Source organism: Eutrigla gurnardus, assembly GCF_963514095.1.
Source record: "Eutrigla gurnardus genome assembly, chromosome: 15".
In the NCBI taxonomy this organism is placed as follows: Eukaryota; Metazoa; Chordata; class Actinopteri; order Perciformes; family Triglidae; genus Eutrigla; species Eutrigla gurnardus.
Window position 1 is genome coordinate 21325720 of NC_139938.1, and position 17242 is coordinate 21342961.

The window sequence follows — 17242 nt, forward strand, 5'->3', positions numbered from 1 at the left end:
AGATCGCTACGATGACGCTTCAACACATTTATGTCTCTAACGATGTTTTATGATCTTGATATTAAAGTGAATATCATAAAGTTTGAGTCCTTGAGTTCTCATTGATAATAATGAACTAAACATAATAATAATCTCTAAAAAACGTATATATTCACATGTATGTATGTTATCTTCACTTGTCATCTTCGAGTACCAGGACAAGGGTACCAGAACAAGGGAGAGGAAGACAAGTACCAGGACAAGGGTACCAGAACAAGAGAGAGGAAGACGAGTACCAGGACAAGGGTACCAGAACAAGGGAGAGGAAGACGAGTACCAGGACAAGGGTACCAGAACAAGGGAGAGGAAGATGAGTACCAGGACAAGGGTACCAGAACAAGGGAGAGGAAGACGAGTACCAGGACAAGGGTACCAGAACAAGGGAGAGGAAGACGAGGACCAGGACAAGGGTACCAGAACAAGGGAGAGGAAGACGAGGACCAGGACAAGGGTACCAGAACAAGGGAGAGGAAGACGAGTACCAGGACATGGGTACCAGAACAAGGGAGAGGAAGACGAGTACCAGGACAAGGGTACCAGAACAAGGGATAGGAAGACGAGTACCAGGACAAGGGTACCAGAACAAGGGAGAGGAAGACGAGTACCAGGACATGGGTACCAGGACAAGGGCGAGGAAGACGAGTACCAGGACATGGGTACCAGGACAAGGGCGAGGAAGACGAGTACCAGGACAAGGGTACCAGAGCAAGGGAGGGGAAGACAAGTATCAGGGCAAGGGAGAGGAAGACGTGTACCAGGACAAGGACGAGGAAGACGAGTACCAGGACATGGGTATCAGGACAAGGGCGAGGAAGACGTGGACAAGGGAACCTATGATTTCTACAATATACTTCTATTGTATAAGACCTGACACATACACAATAATGCAGTTTCTGTAATTCCATCTGATATTAGTGCTTTTTATGATATTGTATTATGATTGACTAAATGTTAGTATTGCGTAGTAAATGCGTTAGTATTTGGTACACAAAGTGCATTGTATTAGTGTATTATTGTATTTATAAAATTAATGTTGGAATTTAGTTAACAATGTGTGATTTTGTGCATGAAATGAACCATTTTGCTAATTGTGTGTGGTAGGTGGGTTGGTGCGTTAAGGAACATTGTTAAAAGTATTGAAAAAATAGTTTTAGCAATCATACATTTTTTTTATTGAAAGTAAAAATATAGAAACAAACATATTTACAATTACACATAATTAAACAAATATAGAAAAATGTATCACAATGTTTCAAATGTTAGAAATCATGTGCTGATGATAAAGTTTGAATTAAAAAAAATAAAAATGTAATCTTTCTGTGAAATCAATGGTTTGAAAGTCTTCTGTTTGCCTTTTATTTTGTTTTAAAAGAAGCATGTTTTAAAGATAGATGTAGATTATAGATTTAAGATGATTCACGTTCTTTGATCAGGCAATTTGGTTTCCGGCAGATGTAACAAAGTACAAATACTTGGTTAATGTACTCGAGTAGTTTTCAGGTATCTGGACTTAACTTGAGTATTTATTTTCCTGACAACTTTGTATTTTTCTTCCTGACATGTTAAAACAAACATCTGTACTTGCTACACCTCACACCTAGTCTGGTTTTCACCATACTAAGGTCAATCTTTTAAGATTGAACATTAGTCTGGGGAAGCTGCGCTTTGTTTCTACTGCTCAAGAGGCGGGATCAATGGGCATCGTTCAAATGAACGATGCCCATTATGTTTCGTCATTGTCACGTCACCGGCCAATAGCGTGCCAGGAGAGAATGGCCGTTTCTGATTGGAGCCAAAGATTCTGGCAATGTAACAGCGAAAGTAAGCCTGAGGGTGTCCAGCCTAAACTGCCGAGCGAAATCCAAATTTCCCGGAAGTTCAGGCAGGGTTCACCCAGCCTACCTCACACCCCCAAAACAGGCTTGTCCTCTGCTGCTCCCCGGTGGACACAACGGAAACGTGCACGTGATCTTATTAATCAGTCTAACTGGTCAACAGAAAGTTGCACTTTCACCCTCAAATAAAAGCTGTTCAAATGCAAACCTGTCCGTGCAGTAGAAATGGTGACATCTGCTGACTCATCATTGTTATTACATCTCAGATGGTTCATTTCTACAAATGTACAACACAAAAACAATATTCTGTTTCCAACAAGCATTGCACTTTCTGTTTCTAAGCTGATGATACCATCTATAAACGCAAACCTGACACCGTCCTGATTGGGATTTGGTGAGACGGTTTGTGTGTCTGCCTCTGAAAGCTAAAACTACAGTTTTGTTGTTTAGCTGAGATTAGTTTAGTCTAGTTTCAGTTTATTTAAGCTTTGTTGTTTGGTTAATTTAGTTTAGATTAGTTTAACTGTGTTTAGTTGAGCTTGGCTGTTTGGTTAATTTAGTTTAGATTAGTTTAACTATGTTTAGTTGAGCTTTGTTGTTTGGTTAATTTAGTTTAGATGAGTTTAACTATGTTTAGTTGAGCTTTGTGTTTGGTTTATATTTGTATAGTTTGGTTTAGTTTGGTTTATATAAACTTTGTTTTTTGGATTAGTTTAGTCTAGTGTAGCCTAGTTTAGTCTAGAATAGTCAAGTCTAGCTTAGCTTTGTTGTTAAGTTTAGATTTGTTTGGTCTAGTTCAGTTTTATTGTTTAGTTTAGTGTAGTTTTGCTGTTTCATTTAAATTAGTTTATTCTAATTCCGTTAAGCTTATCTTTGGTGTTGTATTGTCAAGTCCCATTTAGTTCAGCTTTGTTGTTTAATATAGATTAGTTTGGCTTAGTATTGTTTTTTTTTTTAGATTTGTTAAATCTAGTCTAAATTAGTTTATTCTCTCGGCTCTATAACGAAAGCTTGCTGTTATTTTTCAATGGTGCACATTTGTGGCTCAAAGTTAAGAATAGTTCAACTCAACATAAAAACGTCCTGATCTTCTTTGACTCTGAGAGTGCATCCTATAATTCAGGTGGTTTGAGTTTCTGACAGTAAAACTACGGTTGTGTTTGCAGCTGGCAAATGTTATGCGTTATTACTGGAAGTACTGGACAGCAGAGTGTGGGCGGAGCTGGTTTTCTTTTAACAACACACTGATAATTCAACAAGTCGGCCCAACTTCAACCCGAGTGCTCAAATCCCCACAATGCACCGAGTGTGAATGTTCACATTCTGTGCAGTTGTGACAACATGATGATTGATGTGCTGCCGTAACAGACTCAAGTCCTCCAGGTGTTGAACCGGCGGGAGGGATTTTTTCCTAACGTTTGGGGGATCGAGGTCTGGCTCAGAGTCAGTGGTCTAGTCCCTCCAAAAGGTGTTGAGGTCAGGACCAGCAGGCCAGTCTTCCATACCAAACTGGAAAAAAACATTTCTTATTGGTTTCCAACCACAAGTTGAGCCGTGTTTAGTCCAGCAGTCTAAAACCCAGTTCGGTCTTTAGTACGAGAGATAAACAGATTCTTGAATGATATCTATCTCGTTATGTTCAGCCTGATGAGCTTCACAGTGAGTCTCAGTGCTGAAACCAGGTGGATCAAGGTGAACGGAGGAAGCACCCTGTTTGTTACAGAGCTGCATTGTGGGGGCGTTAAGCTGGAACCCGGCGGTCTGGACTAGACAAATACACGCCCACTCTGTGTGCTGAATGTATGTGTAGAGCGCCGTGAGGCCAGGACGCTGGAGAGCACCAAACTGTCTCAATGTGAAATACTCACTTCTACACCCCGAAACTGGTGTAGTTCACTTGGTTTAGTTTAATTTAGGTTGATTAGTTTAGTTGAATTAAGCTTAACTCAACTTTGTTGATTGGTTTAGTTTAGGTTGATTAGTTTAGTTTAATTAAGCTTAGTTCAGCTTTGTTGATTGGTTTAGTTTAGTTTAGGCTGATGAGCTAAGTTTAATTAAGTTTAGTTCAGCTTTGTTGATTAGTTTAGTTTCATTAAGCTTAGTTTGGCTTCGTTGTTTGGGTTAGATAGGTCCTGTTTAGTTTAGCCATTTGTTTACTTTAGTTTTGTTGTTGAGTTTGGATTCATTTTAGCATTACTCTCATTACTATATAACAATCACATAAATACCTCATGTGATTAATAATTCAAATGTTCTATATCATTATATTGTCATACAAATCAGAAAGATATTAAGTTTAACTTTGTCGTGATTGAGATCAGTGTTTTTTCTCTCCAGTGAGTTGAGGGACAAACGTGTTTTTAAAATGACGACATGAGGAAGGCTAATGCTAATGCTAATCTCTATCCTCAAAGATGCCTTTATGGCCATTTTGATTGGTTTTCTGTCTGTCTCTTTACTTTTACATCCTGCCGTGACCACGCAGCCCTGATCAGTGTGAGTTGATGATTAACCGGCCAACAGGAGGCAGCGGTTGTTGAGTCCAGCCACTACGCTGTCCAGCCTGGAGACGGTTGATATCTGTCTTCACTCTTCAACCATCTCATCTTTCAACCCCTTTGCTTTCTCATTGCTGCCCCACATCGGACACAAGCCAGGTGAGTTCACCGCATCTTTGATTTCACCAAAAAGCCTTTTTAAGACGACGTTCTGAATCTGTGTCTGGAGAACAATTTGGTTAGTTTCATGAAATAAACTGTAGTTTACAGATATATAACGAGTAGATGCCACTATAAAGAGCCACACATTGTAAATATGAAGTGGAGCCTTATCTTGTGTACAGTGTTGGTAGAGTCATACAGTTCATATAGTTCAGTGTATTCTAGGTTCTGGGTATTCAGTGTATTGCAGCCAAAAAAGGTTCCGAAACAGTAACCTTTAGTCTGCTGGTAAACACGGCAGCCATATCTGAAACCCTAAGTGTCTCTACAGCTACCAGACGGAAGTCCATATGATTACAATGAAAGCATGTCAACAGTCCCGATAGCTTTTACAGCGTAGATCGATGGATGAAAGTGTTGATCAACCGCTGAATATCAATCCGTTCCCTCAAGGAATCCTAAATACGAATGGGATCCGTAACAAGTTTACGAGTGTAGCAGCATCGACAGGACAACATTATATAGCGTCACAGGAAACAGGAAGTTGAACTTTAATGCTAACATACATGCTAACATGCTAGGATGTTCTCATGTGACAATGCAAATAACGTTTGCGGCAAGACAGGTTACGTTTAAGCACTTTACATATTCATTACCATTAATATGAAACATTTTTTTTTGCTTTAGGAGGTAACTTAATTCTGCTGCTGACCCTGTTAAAAAGTTTAGATTATGGATCTCCCAAAGCAGAACTTCAATCCCAGAAAAAATGTTATTCTTTGATGCCTTAACATTGTAGTCTGGCCTTCCTTGCACTGAATTTGCAAGAATCAACTGCTGGATCCCCCAGACCCCCCAGTGGGAATCACCTCATGTTGACATTGTGTCAGAGGTTTTTGTGTTTAGGTGGTCATCAGTCCTTTCAACCATTCTAAGAATATTTTCTTGCTCTTCAATATGTTTTGTATGTATGGTTCCGATTCCTAAAGACAAATGTCCATTAGAAGCCCGGTTGTGGAATTTCTAGATGGTTGATGATGTCTCTTTGTGTTTTTCAGGCTGGTTGTTTGGACATGAAGCTGTGTCTTCTTCTTTTCTTGCTTTGTCTCTTCTGTCCTGGACTGACTGTAAGAAGAACCTCAGTCTAGTAACCTTTTTTAGTGACAGTGTATTTGCTGTTTATCCTTTAGTTAATGTTACTCATCAGAGCCTCAACCCCATCTGTGTTCAGCAGGAACCCAGTCCAGGACCTCCTGATGTCTCTGGTCCTGTAGATGATGAGGAGGAGAAGGAGGTTCAGGGCTGTGGAGGAGGGCGGGTGTTCGGCCCAGAGGACCACAAGGCCATAGGGGGCGCCATAGAGCGACTGGGTTTACAGCTCCTGGAGAAGCTCCCTATTGGTCCACAGCAGCCAAACGTCATCCTATCACCTCTCAGCGTGGCCCTGGCCCTCGCTCAGCTCACCTTAGGTCAGTCAGACTTCGTTCATCCATTCTTACGTTCAGCTCAGCGATGGTCAGCAACTGTCGATTCCCGGAAAAGGGCTCAAAGATTTATTTTAATATCAACTGTGGACCGCTTATTTCAGATCAGCCTGCACATTACTGGTCTCTGAGGGTTCAGAGCTTAAGGCTCTAGGGGGGACACTGGGTCTGGGACCAAGTCTGAATGTAGTTCTGAACCTGACAAGCTGAGACAAAGTTGTCCTACCGTACCGAACCGTGATCTTTAGTGAAGAAATGTTTGAAACGTGTTGAATGTTCATATTTAATCCACATCAGGCGCTCGCAACGAAACAGAGAAGCTGCTCCTGGAGAGCCTTCATGCCCTCGATCAGCCATGTTACCATCATATACTGGGAGGCCTCGTAGCGTATTTCAGCAACACATCGCTGGCAGTGGCGACACGCATGTACCTGAAACCAGGTGAGTGGTGATCAGGGTCAGACTGGTGAAGGATTCTAGACAAGGATTGGTGTCCTATTTGTCTTCTTTCTCCTCCTCTCAGGATTCGAGGTGAATTTGTCTTTTCTTGTGGACTCTCTGGCCAGGTAACTACCGTGGGGCTAAATACACAATCAATGTTTTTCATTAATAAACTCATCCTGTACATATTTGAGATCTTTCGAGACACAAGAAGTTTGCATATCTCAGTGAACGGCAGTGCTGATGGTTAAACAGATTAAGACTTTACTCAGGTGGCAGGTTGGAAGTTAGAGATCATCAAGGACAAACTGTCAAGTGAAGAGTGTTGACTGAGAACTACTTTCACTGGGGAGCTAATGGGTAAATGGGGACCACTCTGTAAGCTCGGTAAGCTCTCTGGTGGCTGCTGGTCATATGGAGAATGGTCTGAAAAGAGATAAATTACTGAAGCTGGAGGCGCAAGTTGAAGAGAACCACAGTAATAATTCATCCTTTTCTTAAATGTGTACCAACCAATTATTTCTGTTCTATTCTCCCATCTAAATTTGCTGTGAAAGAAAATATATTTAGTTTTTTTCTCTCTCTTCAGGTACCAATCGTATCCGACCACACTGGTCTCGGTGGAGGAGGTCAACCAATGGGTGGAGAATGCCACCAATGGTCACATCAACAACTTCCTGGATAGTATTCCACATGACGTGGTGCTTATTCTCTTAAATGCTGTGTACTTCAAAGGTGAACCACTCCACCAATGATTTATGTATTTACAGTGAAGACTAATCTCTACAGAGGCAAAGTCACGCACCTTGTGGCGTTCCCCCATGGAACATTATTTCAGAAAATATATGTGCGGTAGTCAATGGCAAGAGAAAAATATTATTTTGATCCTGTTTGAATGAGTCAAGTGAGTCAAGAGAGTTTGATTTTGAGAGTGCCTTAATTTGGTCATTACAGTGAAGAGAAACACAGGAAACATGGAACTAGAATGGGGTCTGACCTACAACAAGTTCATGCTCAGCAATCGAGCCATAGACATTGTGGCTATGTGGTATGCCGTTAGGATATTGGTGTGTCCCAACACTGATCTTCTTAGTGGCTAAAAATTGCTTCATTGCATATTGGAACTCATGGTCCAAGCCAAAAAAACAGCAAACAGTTTATATGCCACCCTAATACCACCAGACAGGAAGCTTTTCAGACCAGGGCAGCTCCTTGAGCATTGAAGACAGGAGGGGTGAAAAGGTCCACCTTCATCAGAGTCCAGTGCTCATTGTGAAGGTCTACCTTAATTCTTAAAATGCAAGTCTGACCCAGGTGGCTAAAGAACAGAACAGATTTTTTCTTACGTTGCTAATGATTCCTTCTTGTCTTTGTCAGGTGAATGGCAGACGCGATTTGACCCCTCTGTGACCTCTAAGGGTGTGTTCTACCTGGACAGCCAGAACTCTGTGTCGGTGGACATGATGAGATCTGTCCAGTATCCCCTCCGCCTGCTGGTCGATCCAGATCTGGAAGCACAGGTAACACCTGCATCCATGGCTACTTCAGTGATTGCCAAGAAGGATTTTATACCAACGAGGAATTTGTCATAGTGACTAAGGTGCATACATTGAAGACAATAACAATAAACAAACAGTGACTAATCATACACAATATAAACAAACAGACATAAGTGAGGGATGATTGATAGAGACGGAAAAGCCATCGAGTGCTGCAAGTCCCCAAAACCAGGAAGTGAGTCAGCATTTTGAGTCAGCATTATAACTTCCTGCCAATCCTGCTGAATTTACCCGTGACTGTGCCAGGGAAAACTCAGCACCATCTAGTGGACTGAAGAAGCAATTGTTACCAAACGATTAACTGAATATCAGGATACTTGTCAGGAGACAAAACTGCCATGAGATTGGGTTTGCCCAACATTGCTTGGCCTGCTGCCCTGTGGTTCAACTGTTGACCTTAACTGTGTTTAAGGTGTCCTGTTATACAACTTTGAACAGGAGATTTCAGCAGCCATTAGTTTAAATAAGTTCTGTTTCTAATTCATGCATCACTTTTAAAAAGAAAGTCCATGTCTCTTTTGCAGGTGGCCAGTTTTCCCTTCAAAGGAAACACCAGCTTATTAATTGTCATGCCCCTGCTGGGCAGAGGAAACGTGTCGTCGGTGCTTCCCAAACTGAACATCTCCGACCTTTACAGACGTTTACCTCAGGAGAAAACCATGCAGGTCAACTTACCCAAGGTGAAGCTACAGTACCGCCAGGAGCTCCAGGAAGTGCTGACCAGCATGGGTGAGGATCTCAGCTTCACTAATGCACACCAGAGCAAAGCAACATACACTTCAACCAATGGTGACCCTCTGTTCCTCTCTGGTTCTTTCTTCCTGTCAGGCCTCGGCTCTCTGTTCTCGGGGCCAGACCTTTCTGGGATTTCTAACGAGCCACTAAGGGTGACGGGTGTCCACCACGCCAGCACTGTAGAACTCAGCGAGGAAGGCGTGGAGGCGTCTGCTACCACCGTTGTGACCTCCACGCGTTCCGTCTCCCTCTTCTCCATAAACTCCCCCTTCCTATTCGCACTTGTTGACGATGCCTCCCTGACCCCCCTCTTCATGGGCATTGTCACCAACCCCGCCCCTGACCACGACCCCATGCTCCATGATGATCCAAGCCACAACAGCACCATGAGCGACCAGCCTGTGATGGAGGACGGCGGGAAAAGAGACACAGATGGTTACCACGAAAACAGGTCCTGCAGCAAGACAGAGCTGGCAGGGCAGTCATGTAGTGCCCCTGCTGGCGAGGCAGAGGAGGTGCAAAGTGGGAATGGACTGGAGGGCAGAGACGGGAAGAAGAAGTAACCGGCTCCAAAGCAGACGACTGTGCAGCTGCCTGAAGTTTTAAATCTTAATGAATAGTTTGACATTTTCTGAAATATGCTTGTTGAGGTTCTTGTCCAGATTTTGATCAAAACACTGATAACACTCTTCAACACAAATTAAAATCTAGTCATTCATGTACACGGACATTCATTTTCCGTTTCTTTGTTTCGCTCAGGACAACATTATGCAAAACAAAATCAATGTTAGCTTTAGACCAGAGGCCAAGGACCATAGAGACCCGGTGAAGGGACCCCATATTACATACATTTACTATATTATATTAAACATTATATTTACAAGACAAAAAGTTTGGGATCAAATAATTTCGGGGACCCCCTGCAGTAACTCTGCGGACCCCTGATCTCTGGTTTAGACAACAAAACCTCTTTTTTTTAAAAGTCCGTCACCAATGTGATCTAGTGGTTAGAGAGACCGACGTGGTCTGGTGGTCTGGGTTGCATCAAGAAAGTAGTCCAACTTCCAGTAGTAGACCAACTTCTCCGATTCAGTTGTGCAGTGGCAAACAAACTCAACGCTGGGAAATATAAATACGCTGCAATTAAAGTGATTTGTATGGAGATTTAGAAGAGTCAACAATTTGAAATATTAAAACCCTCAACAGATTAATAATGTGTGTGTATAATCTCACTTCAAAGATGATGTTTTATCAAATTAGTCAGGTTTCTGGAAGGTTAATATACAGTGTTTAATGAGAATAGAATAATTCGACCTGGTAATGGATTTGAAGACGAAGACGAAGATGAAGATCTGTTTCTGTTTCTGTTGGGAAAATAAAATGTTGACACAAAAAGTGTATTTGTGTTGTGGGAAGGAGAGTTTTGTTGTACTTTGGATTTGTTTGGGGAAAGTTAACCCCTTCATGTGGATTCACTAACAACAGAAAGCAGCTTTTCCCCAAAGCGGCGGGGACGCGCACCGCTGCGGGCGCAGACGCGGGGCCAGGACGCGTCATCGGGGACGAGGACTCGGCTCGTCCCCGAGACTCCGAGGGAGCAGCCGAGAGGAGAGGTGAGTGCTGCGCTCTCACGCGCTTTTTGGGTCGCTTTGCGCTTTTTACGCGCAACTTGTGAGGTGTTGACGTCACTGCAGCAGTTCGAGCTCCTCGGAGGTTAATTAATGAAGATGTGCACGATGACGTAGAGTACGAAAAGAAGCAGAAATTAATGTTTGATGAACCTGCAGAGAATCTCTTTGTCTCATGAATTTAATATTTCGCCATCAAGAAAAGAGAAAAGTCGTCCATGATATTAAATGATAATTATTTTTTAATATAATAATGATTTTAGTAATCATTATTCATGTTGGGTGTGTTCCAGTTGAGCTGCGCGTCGCTGTGCCAACAAAGCGTTTATATAACAGCAGCCAGTTAATGAGCTCATTAGATCCTCTGAGTTTGGTCATTCCGTCTAAATGTGTATCTCAAATCAAAGTGAAGTCGTGGATTTGGACTTCGGGCTTTGTTTGCAGGTTATTTAAGGTTGTAAAGACTTTGGAACATTTCAGCTCAGTGTCCTCACTTTAAAAACCAAACAATCCCAGATGTGATATCAGAGAGTTGACGAGCAGCCAACGAGGAGGAAACATTCCTGCGAGTCTCAGAGACAAGTTCCTGCAGGACATGTGTGTGTGCAGGACTCTGCAGGACTCTGCAGGACTCCATCAGTCCTGTTCACACTGCAACGCCTCAGAGATGAAGGGGAGCATTTATTCTCGGGTCTTTGTTGCAGGACATCCACGTCCAGCTGGTTTAATGAACCGTGATCATTTTATTGTTAATTTTTATTTGACTTGATAACAGAACTGGAACCTCTTCAGCACCTTAATGTCGGGTCTTTAATTTCATTAAAGGAATCACTATATATATATATATATATATTATATTTGAATATAAAGGCACTTTAAATGGTTAAAAAACCTGCAGTCACGTGAAGGTGACGTTTGAGAAATTGTTTCCGAGGCAATGGAAGGAAAATAAAACCGTCTGTGTTTCCCATCAGGCTTAGTGTGTGTGTGTGTGTGTGTGTGTGTGTATGTGTCTGTGTGTGTGAGAGAGGTTCAGATGACAGACTTGTGAAACCATGACAACCAGGAGAACCAGGTCCAGATGTGAGCAGCAGAACAAAGACACATTGTGTCTGAGACTCGGTTTGCGTTTAAACGGGTTTCCCTGAACGCAGCAGCTGAACTTAGCTATAAACGTTTAACCTTAATTACAGGTGGTGACTAGTTGTAGATTGTAATCTTCTCCCATGATGCATCACTTTGTCTCGCGGTGACGTTCGTGCCGCTCGTATAAGTTTGTGGACAAAGCAGAGAAAATGTAGCTATCTTGGCATTCTGCTAACGTATTAGACAAGATGGAGATAAATGATGCTAATATTATACTAATAGGCTAAGCTATTAGAGAGATGGGATACAGCTCTGGAGATGGACAAGCTAGCTTGCTAACTAGCATTAGTGCTTCTCCATGAAAAGGCATGGCTGAGAGGTCCTCACCTTATCTCCATGATTGTCTTCCAGGATGGATCGAACCATTTTCCTGGGGGTGTTGCTGGCCGTGCTGAGCTTCTGTCAGGCTCAGGTATCAGACGTGTGACACGTACGTTAGATCTCAACACACGAATCCTCTTAAACTCTTGTTTAACATCTTCATGTGGATCCGCTTCCAGTCGGACTCGGGAGGCGAGGTGCTGGCCGGAGAGGAGGAGGAGGAGCACGTGGAGCTCTTCACCACCACGGCGACCAAGATGGGCGCCGCCACCTCGGACTTCGGCTACAACCTGTTCCGCGCCCTGGCAGGCCGCGACGCCGCTGCCAATGTCTTCCTGGCGCCAATCAGTGTGTCGGCGGCACTGACGCAGCTCTCCATGGGTGACAACACATTTTTTCCAAACTTACGACGTCGTATCAGGGCCACCGTAGGGAACCTAGGGAACTGCCCCCCCCCCCCCCAAAAAAAACGGAGTGGTAGCTTTCACTTGTCATAGGATGCTTGCAGTTGCTATGACAACAAGTGAACGCTACCGCTAGCATCTTAGCCCAACCGCCCCAATCAATAAACACCCATACTATGACAGTTTGTCCTCATATAAATAAAACCAACAATAAGCATCAACATCATCACCCTAAGGACCTTAACGAGGCGTTGTCACACGTTGTGATGGATTCATTAGAAACATAAATGTTCATTCATGGGAAGTTAGCTAGCACGGATGCTGGTTGTTAGCATCGTAATAAACTCGCAAATCATACAAACTTGATCCCTAAAGGCAATATTTGAAGTTAGAAAGCCGTCCTGTACACATATTGAAGGTTCGAGTCCTGCAGTTGGAGCATTAATGAGTACAGGTAGGCCTATGGGATGAAATGAAATATCTGGTCACTTACATCTTCGCAACAGTAATATTAAATATAATCTGTTGTCTATCTGAAGTAAGAAATAGACATAGAACATGTTTACATGGAAGAATTAACTTGAAAATATACCTCAACCTTAACTTCTGTCCGACAGGAGGGTCTGAGCGTGCTCAAAGGCAGCTGTTCAGGGCTCTGAGGTACCACACCCTGCAGGACCCACAGGTCCACAACACCCTGAAGGACCTGCTGGTTTCGGTCAGGGCACCCGGGAAAGGCCTGAGTGCTGCAGCTCGTATCTACCTGTCACGTCGTGAGTTCATGTCAGGGGTTGGGGGAGGGGATCCATGTTTTTCTGTTAGTTAGCGTGCTAATATCACCATGCTTTCATGCTACATTTACATTTAGGGCATTTAGCAGACGCTTTTGTCCAAAGCGACTTACAATAAGTACATTTGTCGAAATAAAGAAACCACAACATATCATTGCCGATAAAGTAAGAGCTAAAAAATAGAAACAAGTGTTAGGTCCTCATCTGAGTGCTACACTGGTAACAGGAAAATAAGCCCAGAGGTCATCTCTTCAACATTAGCAACATTTTCTATCCAACAGTATTTACTTTGTTATCTACAGCAGATTCTATATTTGGAGGGCCAGACCCAACACTGATGTAGGGTGATCAATCATCCTGGGTGTTGGGTCCTGGGTCCTGGGTTGCAGGTCCGTGGGCATTTGTTCTACTCGTTGTTCTGGTCTGAACTGTTTTCAGGACGTCTGAAGCAGGACTTCTTCGGTCTCGTGGAGCAGCAGTACGGAGTTCGTCCCAAGGCTCTGATGGGAGGAAACAATATGAAAGAAGTCAACGACTGGGTGTCTCAGGAGACTGGCGGGAAGATACAGCGCTTCCTGGCCAAGTCCCTCGCCCCGAACTCCGGCGTGAACGTTGTGAGCGCCGCCTACTTCAAAGGTATGTCACATGTCCCTTTGGACAACGAGGGGGGAAGCTGGCTGGCTGCTGCGCTGGCTCAGGGTTTCTGTCTGTGAACAGGGAAGTGGGTGACTCGCTTCGATCAGAGTGGAGCGATGGAGAACTTCCAACTGGATGGCGGGGTGCGGGTCCGCGTTCCCATGATGCAACAGAACAACTACCCTGTGAAGATGGGTGCCGACTCAGATCTGAGCTGCACGGTGAGTGTTTTACTACCCGAGTATGTGCCATTAAAAAAACACTTGTTACCCAAGATTCCCGGCGTGGTGACGAATCCAGTGCTTCAGTCCACTTTCTGAGATCTCTCTCCCAAACGATTCCCTCCAGATCGCTCAGATCCAGATGCAAAACGACATCAGCATGTTCGTCTTCCTGCCTGACGACGTGACCTCTAACATGACGCTGCTGGAGGAGAGTCTGTCCGCCGAGTTCGTCCAGGACCTCTCCATGACCCTGCATCCTGCCCAGGTGACCCTCACGCTGCCCACCCTGAGACTCAGCTACTCCACAGACCTGCTGCCGCTGCTCAGCGACCTGGGTGAGTCCAAGTCGCACCAGACTAAGTCCCGCCCCTTCAGGAGGCCATGGGACCTTATTTCAGAAAGAATATCTACAGTACTCAATTCCTACTGTTGTTGCTCTTCTTCTTCTTCTTTCCTATACCCACCGCAGGTCTCTCCGAGTGGCTAGCGGACATGGACCTGGAGAAGATCTCCGCTCAGGCCATCAAGCTCAGCAGCGTCAATCACAAGGTCGTCATGGAGACGGCACCTGAGGGGAACCAATACCCTGGCACCACCTCGACGACCCCCCTGTCCTACCGAGTGGACCGGCCCTTCCTCTACCTGATCCGGGACGAGACGACGGGGGCGCTGCTCTTCATCGGCCGGGTGGTCAACCCTAAGGACCTGAGGATATAACACGCACACACACACACACACACACACACACACACACACACACACACACACACATATACACACACACACACTTTCACGTCTGTCTTTGCGAGGACTTTCGTTGATATGATATTGTGTCATCTTAAACAGACATAAACCTAATCCTAATCCTGACCTGAACCTAAAAACCCAAATCTAAACCCTCGACAGAAGGATTTTAAATAGCAGACTGGTTACTTTCCAAAGGTGTCCTCACTCTGAAGGTCTAAAACCTGGTCCTCACAAAGACAGATGGACAAACACACACAAACACGCACTCTTAGCAGATCCTAGGAGGGATTTCGAGAGTTTGCTTTGCGTTTTCTGGTGGCAGATACTTACGAGGATATTTGTTAATCCGACAGGATACTCAAACACACTGACAATACTCCAACGGATTGTTTTTTAAGAAATCCAATATTGTCATTTGTGATATAAAAAGAAATAAACGACAATGAAACGAAACAGTGTTGTGTCTCTTCCTGCTGAGCGGAGGGCGAGGTCTTAACACAAACGCATTATCCAGATGAAATCCTCAACCCATAATAAAATCCAAAATATCTGAATGAAATGCAAAAGTTATTCTGCAGACACGGAAGCAGCTGATCATTTCCCCACATGTCAAACTCTTATCGCATCACTTTTCTCTTCCTGCAGGAGAAGTTTGTTTTGGATGCTGAAGACAAAATAATTTTTTGGGCGTAATTTATTTTTACATTTTTGACATCTTGTTCTAAATATGTAAAAAAAAAAAAAAAAAATCCAACCTGAAGAAGAACTTTGATATAAGAATGAATAAAGCATGTGAAGAGCTGATTTCATGAACGTTTCTGTGTGTTCTTGTTCGCACATGTGGTCTCGATTTTCCGCACAGTCAGAGATTCCTGAGGTTTGTGAAACGCTCCCTGGGAGAAAGTGAGCTGACGTTGGGAGGAAAAAATGAGATGAAGACAAACACGAAGAGTTGGAATCTCAGCGAGAGACTATTGTGTCGTCTGTAGTGATTTCAGACAAAATGTTGGACAGTGTGTCACTATAAATAAATCCCCCGGCAGTCTAGGCCTTTAGCAGCATAAGTAAGAGCTGGCTCAGGGCAAACCTGAGCCAGCTCTAACTATAAGCGTCAAAGAGAAAGGTTTTAAGCCTACTCTTAAATGTGAGAACAATGTCTGCCTCCCGAACCAGAACCGAAGACGGTTCCAGAGAAGAGGAGCTTGATGACTGAAAGCAGAATTGGTCTTGGACCGACGGACGCAATATAGACATGATCTGCCCGTCCATCAGACGTCCTGTTTAGTGGGTTGAACCACGAAATATTCATAACGATCAAAACTGTTTATGAAGTTATTTTATATTGAGCTCCTCATGTGATTTGTATTTAAAATCTTAATTTTTAAAGCAACTAAAGCTGTCAGATAAATGTACTTGATTAAATGATGAACATCAGATCAGACTCATTTCTTTTTTTTTTTATATTTACTTAATGCAGCTCAGCTTTATGAACGTCCAACACACTTCCAAGCCACCAGAGGGAGACAAACTCTCAGTCAAGACGTCTCCAACACAAGACAGGAAGACCAGCAGGACCATATACATAGTTGGAGTTTCCTCTGTAGGAATAATCTCTTTGAGGAGGTCGTTTGTGTTTAACTGAGGCTTCCATAACAAAAACTCCCCTCTGAAAAAAACTATATAACACAATTTTTCATCACCAGTTTTAATGAGTTTATAACTTTATTTACAGTTACCATATTATACTGTTTTCCATCAATTCCACACAGCTGTCTTTGATGTATTTGATATACATTGTCCCAAACCCATCCGTGGTCCTGAATTTCAGCTGTCTAAAAGTTGCTCAAATGAGCTCTCCTGAGAACAGGCTGTTTCTGTGCCTGCACCTTTAAATGCTAATGAGCATTCATCGCCTACTCGGAGAGATGTTTACGTGGATGTATCACTATAGCTCGCTATGTGGCTCAGGTGAAGTTGCTGGTCCCGTATGGTTGGGACATCAACATCAACAAAAATGTAAATAATGGTAAAATAAATACATTTCCACGTGAGTTTCACTGTCTGTAGGAGAAAGCAGCGCTTACATATTTATACTTAATAATGGAAGTTAATAACTGAGCTCCATATGGTTTCCGACAAACTCTGGACTCTTGAGGTCTGGACCTGATGTCCACCTCCCTTAGTAGACCAGAGACTCACTTCCTCTTCGGTCTTATTCTGGCGGCCTCGTGTCTTTATGATGAAATGGACCTTTGGACTGAAACACAGTTTCCTGTCTGTATTATTTATAGAAGTGATGAGAAGTCAAAGCAACTGGCTCAGTCTGGCGATGGGGGTCTCTTGACCTCTGACCTCGAGATGTGTGAAGGAAAATGGTTCTCCGGATTCCCGGCAGTCTGCCCGCTATAAAATACAGAATAAATATGTTTTGATGTGTTGTGTTGATGACATTTTTATTCATTGATTAAGTGGTAGGCCACGTAAAATGACGGAGCGGGGCTGATATATAGTGCACAGAGGTCGCCAACTTCCTGCAGAGTTAATCGCTACAGACCTCCAGACTTCATGTGGCCTTCAGATTAGCTCAAGAAC

The 17242-nt window shown here is 43.4% G+C and overlaps 2 protein-coding genes across 3 annotated transcripts; both read left to right on the top strand.

Annotated features, from left to right (window-relative positions):
• Positions 1-4308: 4308 nt before the first annotated feature.
• On the top strand, positions 4309-9629 carry serpinf2a (serpin peptidase inhibitor, clade F (alpha-2 antiplasmin, pigment epithelium derived factor), member 2a). 2 transcript variants are annotated; one of them, XM_084028668.1, is made up of 9 exons: positions 4309-4531; positions 5593-5661; positions 5769-6003; positions 6316-6459; positions 6542-6584; positions 7049-7194; positions 7837-7979; positions 8543-8747; positions 8847-9629. In XM_084028668.1, the coding sequence occupies exons 2-9, from the start codon at positions 5608-5610 to the stop codon at positions 9314-9316; spliced, it is 1440 nt and encodes a 479-aa protein (XP_083884794.1). In that variant the 5' UTR covers positions 4309-4531; positions 5593-5607; the 3' UTR covers positions 9317-9629. The 2 variants fall into 2 exon arrangements, with proteins under 2 accessions (XP_083884794.1, XP_083884793.1); XM_084028667.1 differs by having other exon boundaries at positions 4310-4531; positions 5766-6003.
• A 633-nt stretch (positions 9630-10262) lies between these two features.
• serpinf1 (serpin peptidase inhibitor, clade F (alpha-2 antiplasmin, pigment epithelium derived factor), member 1) lies at positions 10263-15103 on the top strand. Its single transcript, XM_084029750.1, has 8 exons — positions 10263-10366; positions 11879-11939; positions 12028-12229; positions 12870-13025; positions 13482-13679; positions 13761-13900; positions 14028-14238; positions 14373-15103. Exons 2-8 carry the CDS (start codon positions 11880-11882, stop codon positions 14618-14620), a joined length of 1215 nt encoding a protein of 404 aa, XP_083885876.1. The 5' UTR covers positions 10263-10366; position 11879; the 3' UTR covers positions 14621-15103.
• The last annotated feature ends 2139 nt before the right edge of the window (positions 15104-17242 follow it).

What these genes read in the sequence shown, in the direction of transcription:
- serpinf2a (XM_084028667.1), top strand. Translation starts at nt 5,608, where the DNA reads ATGAAGCTGTGTCTTCTTCTTTTCTTGCTTTGTCTCTTCTGTCCTGGA. An exon ending in CCTCGCTCAGCTCACCTTAG is followed by an intron (nt 6,004 to 6,315) that starts GTCAGTCAGACT and finishes AATCCACATCAG; the next exon opens with GCGCTCGCAACGAAACAGAG. An exon ending in ATCCAGATCTGGAAGCACAG is followed by an intron (nt 7,980 to 8,542) that starts GTAACACCTGCA and finishes TCTCTTTTGCAG; the next exon opens with GTGGCCAGTTTTCCCTTCAA.
- serpinf1 (XM_084029750.1), top strand. Translation starts at nt 11,880, where the DNA reads ATGGATCGAACCATTTTCCTGGGGGTGTTGCTGGCCGTGCTGAGCTTC. An exon ending in GAGCGCCGCCTACTTCAAAG is followed by an intron (nt 13,680 to 13,760) that starts GTATGTCACATG and finishes GTCTGTGAACAG; the next exon opens with GGAAGTGGGTGACTCGCTTC. An exon ending in ACTCAGATCTGAGCTGCACG is followed by an intron (nt 13,901 to 14,027) that starts GTGAGTGTTTTA and finishes GATTCCCTCCAG; the next exon opens with ATCGCTCAGATCCAGATGCA.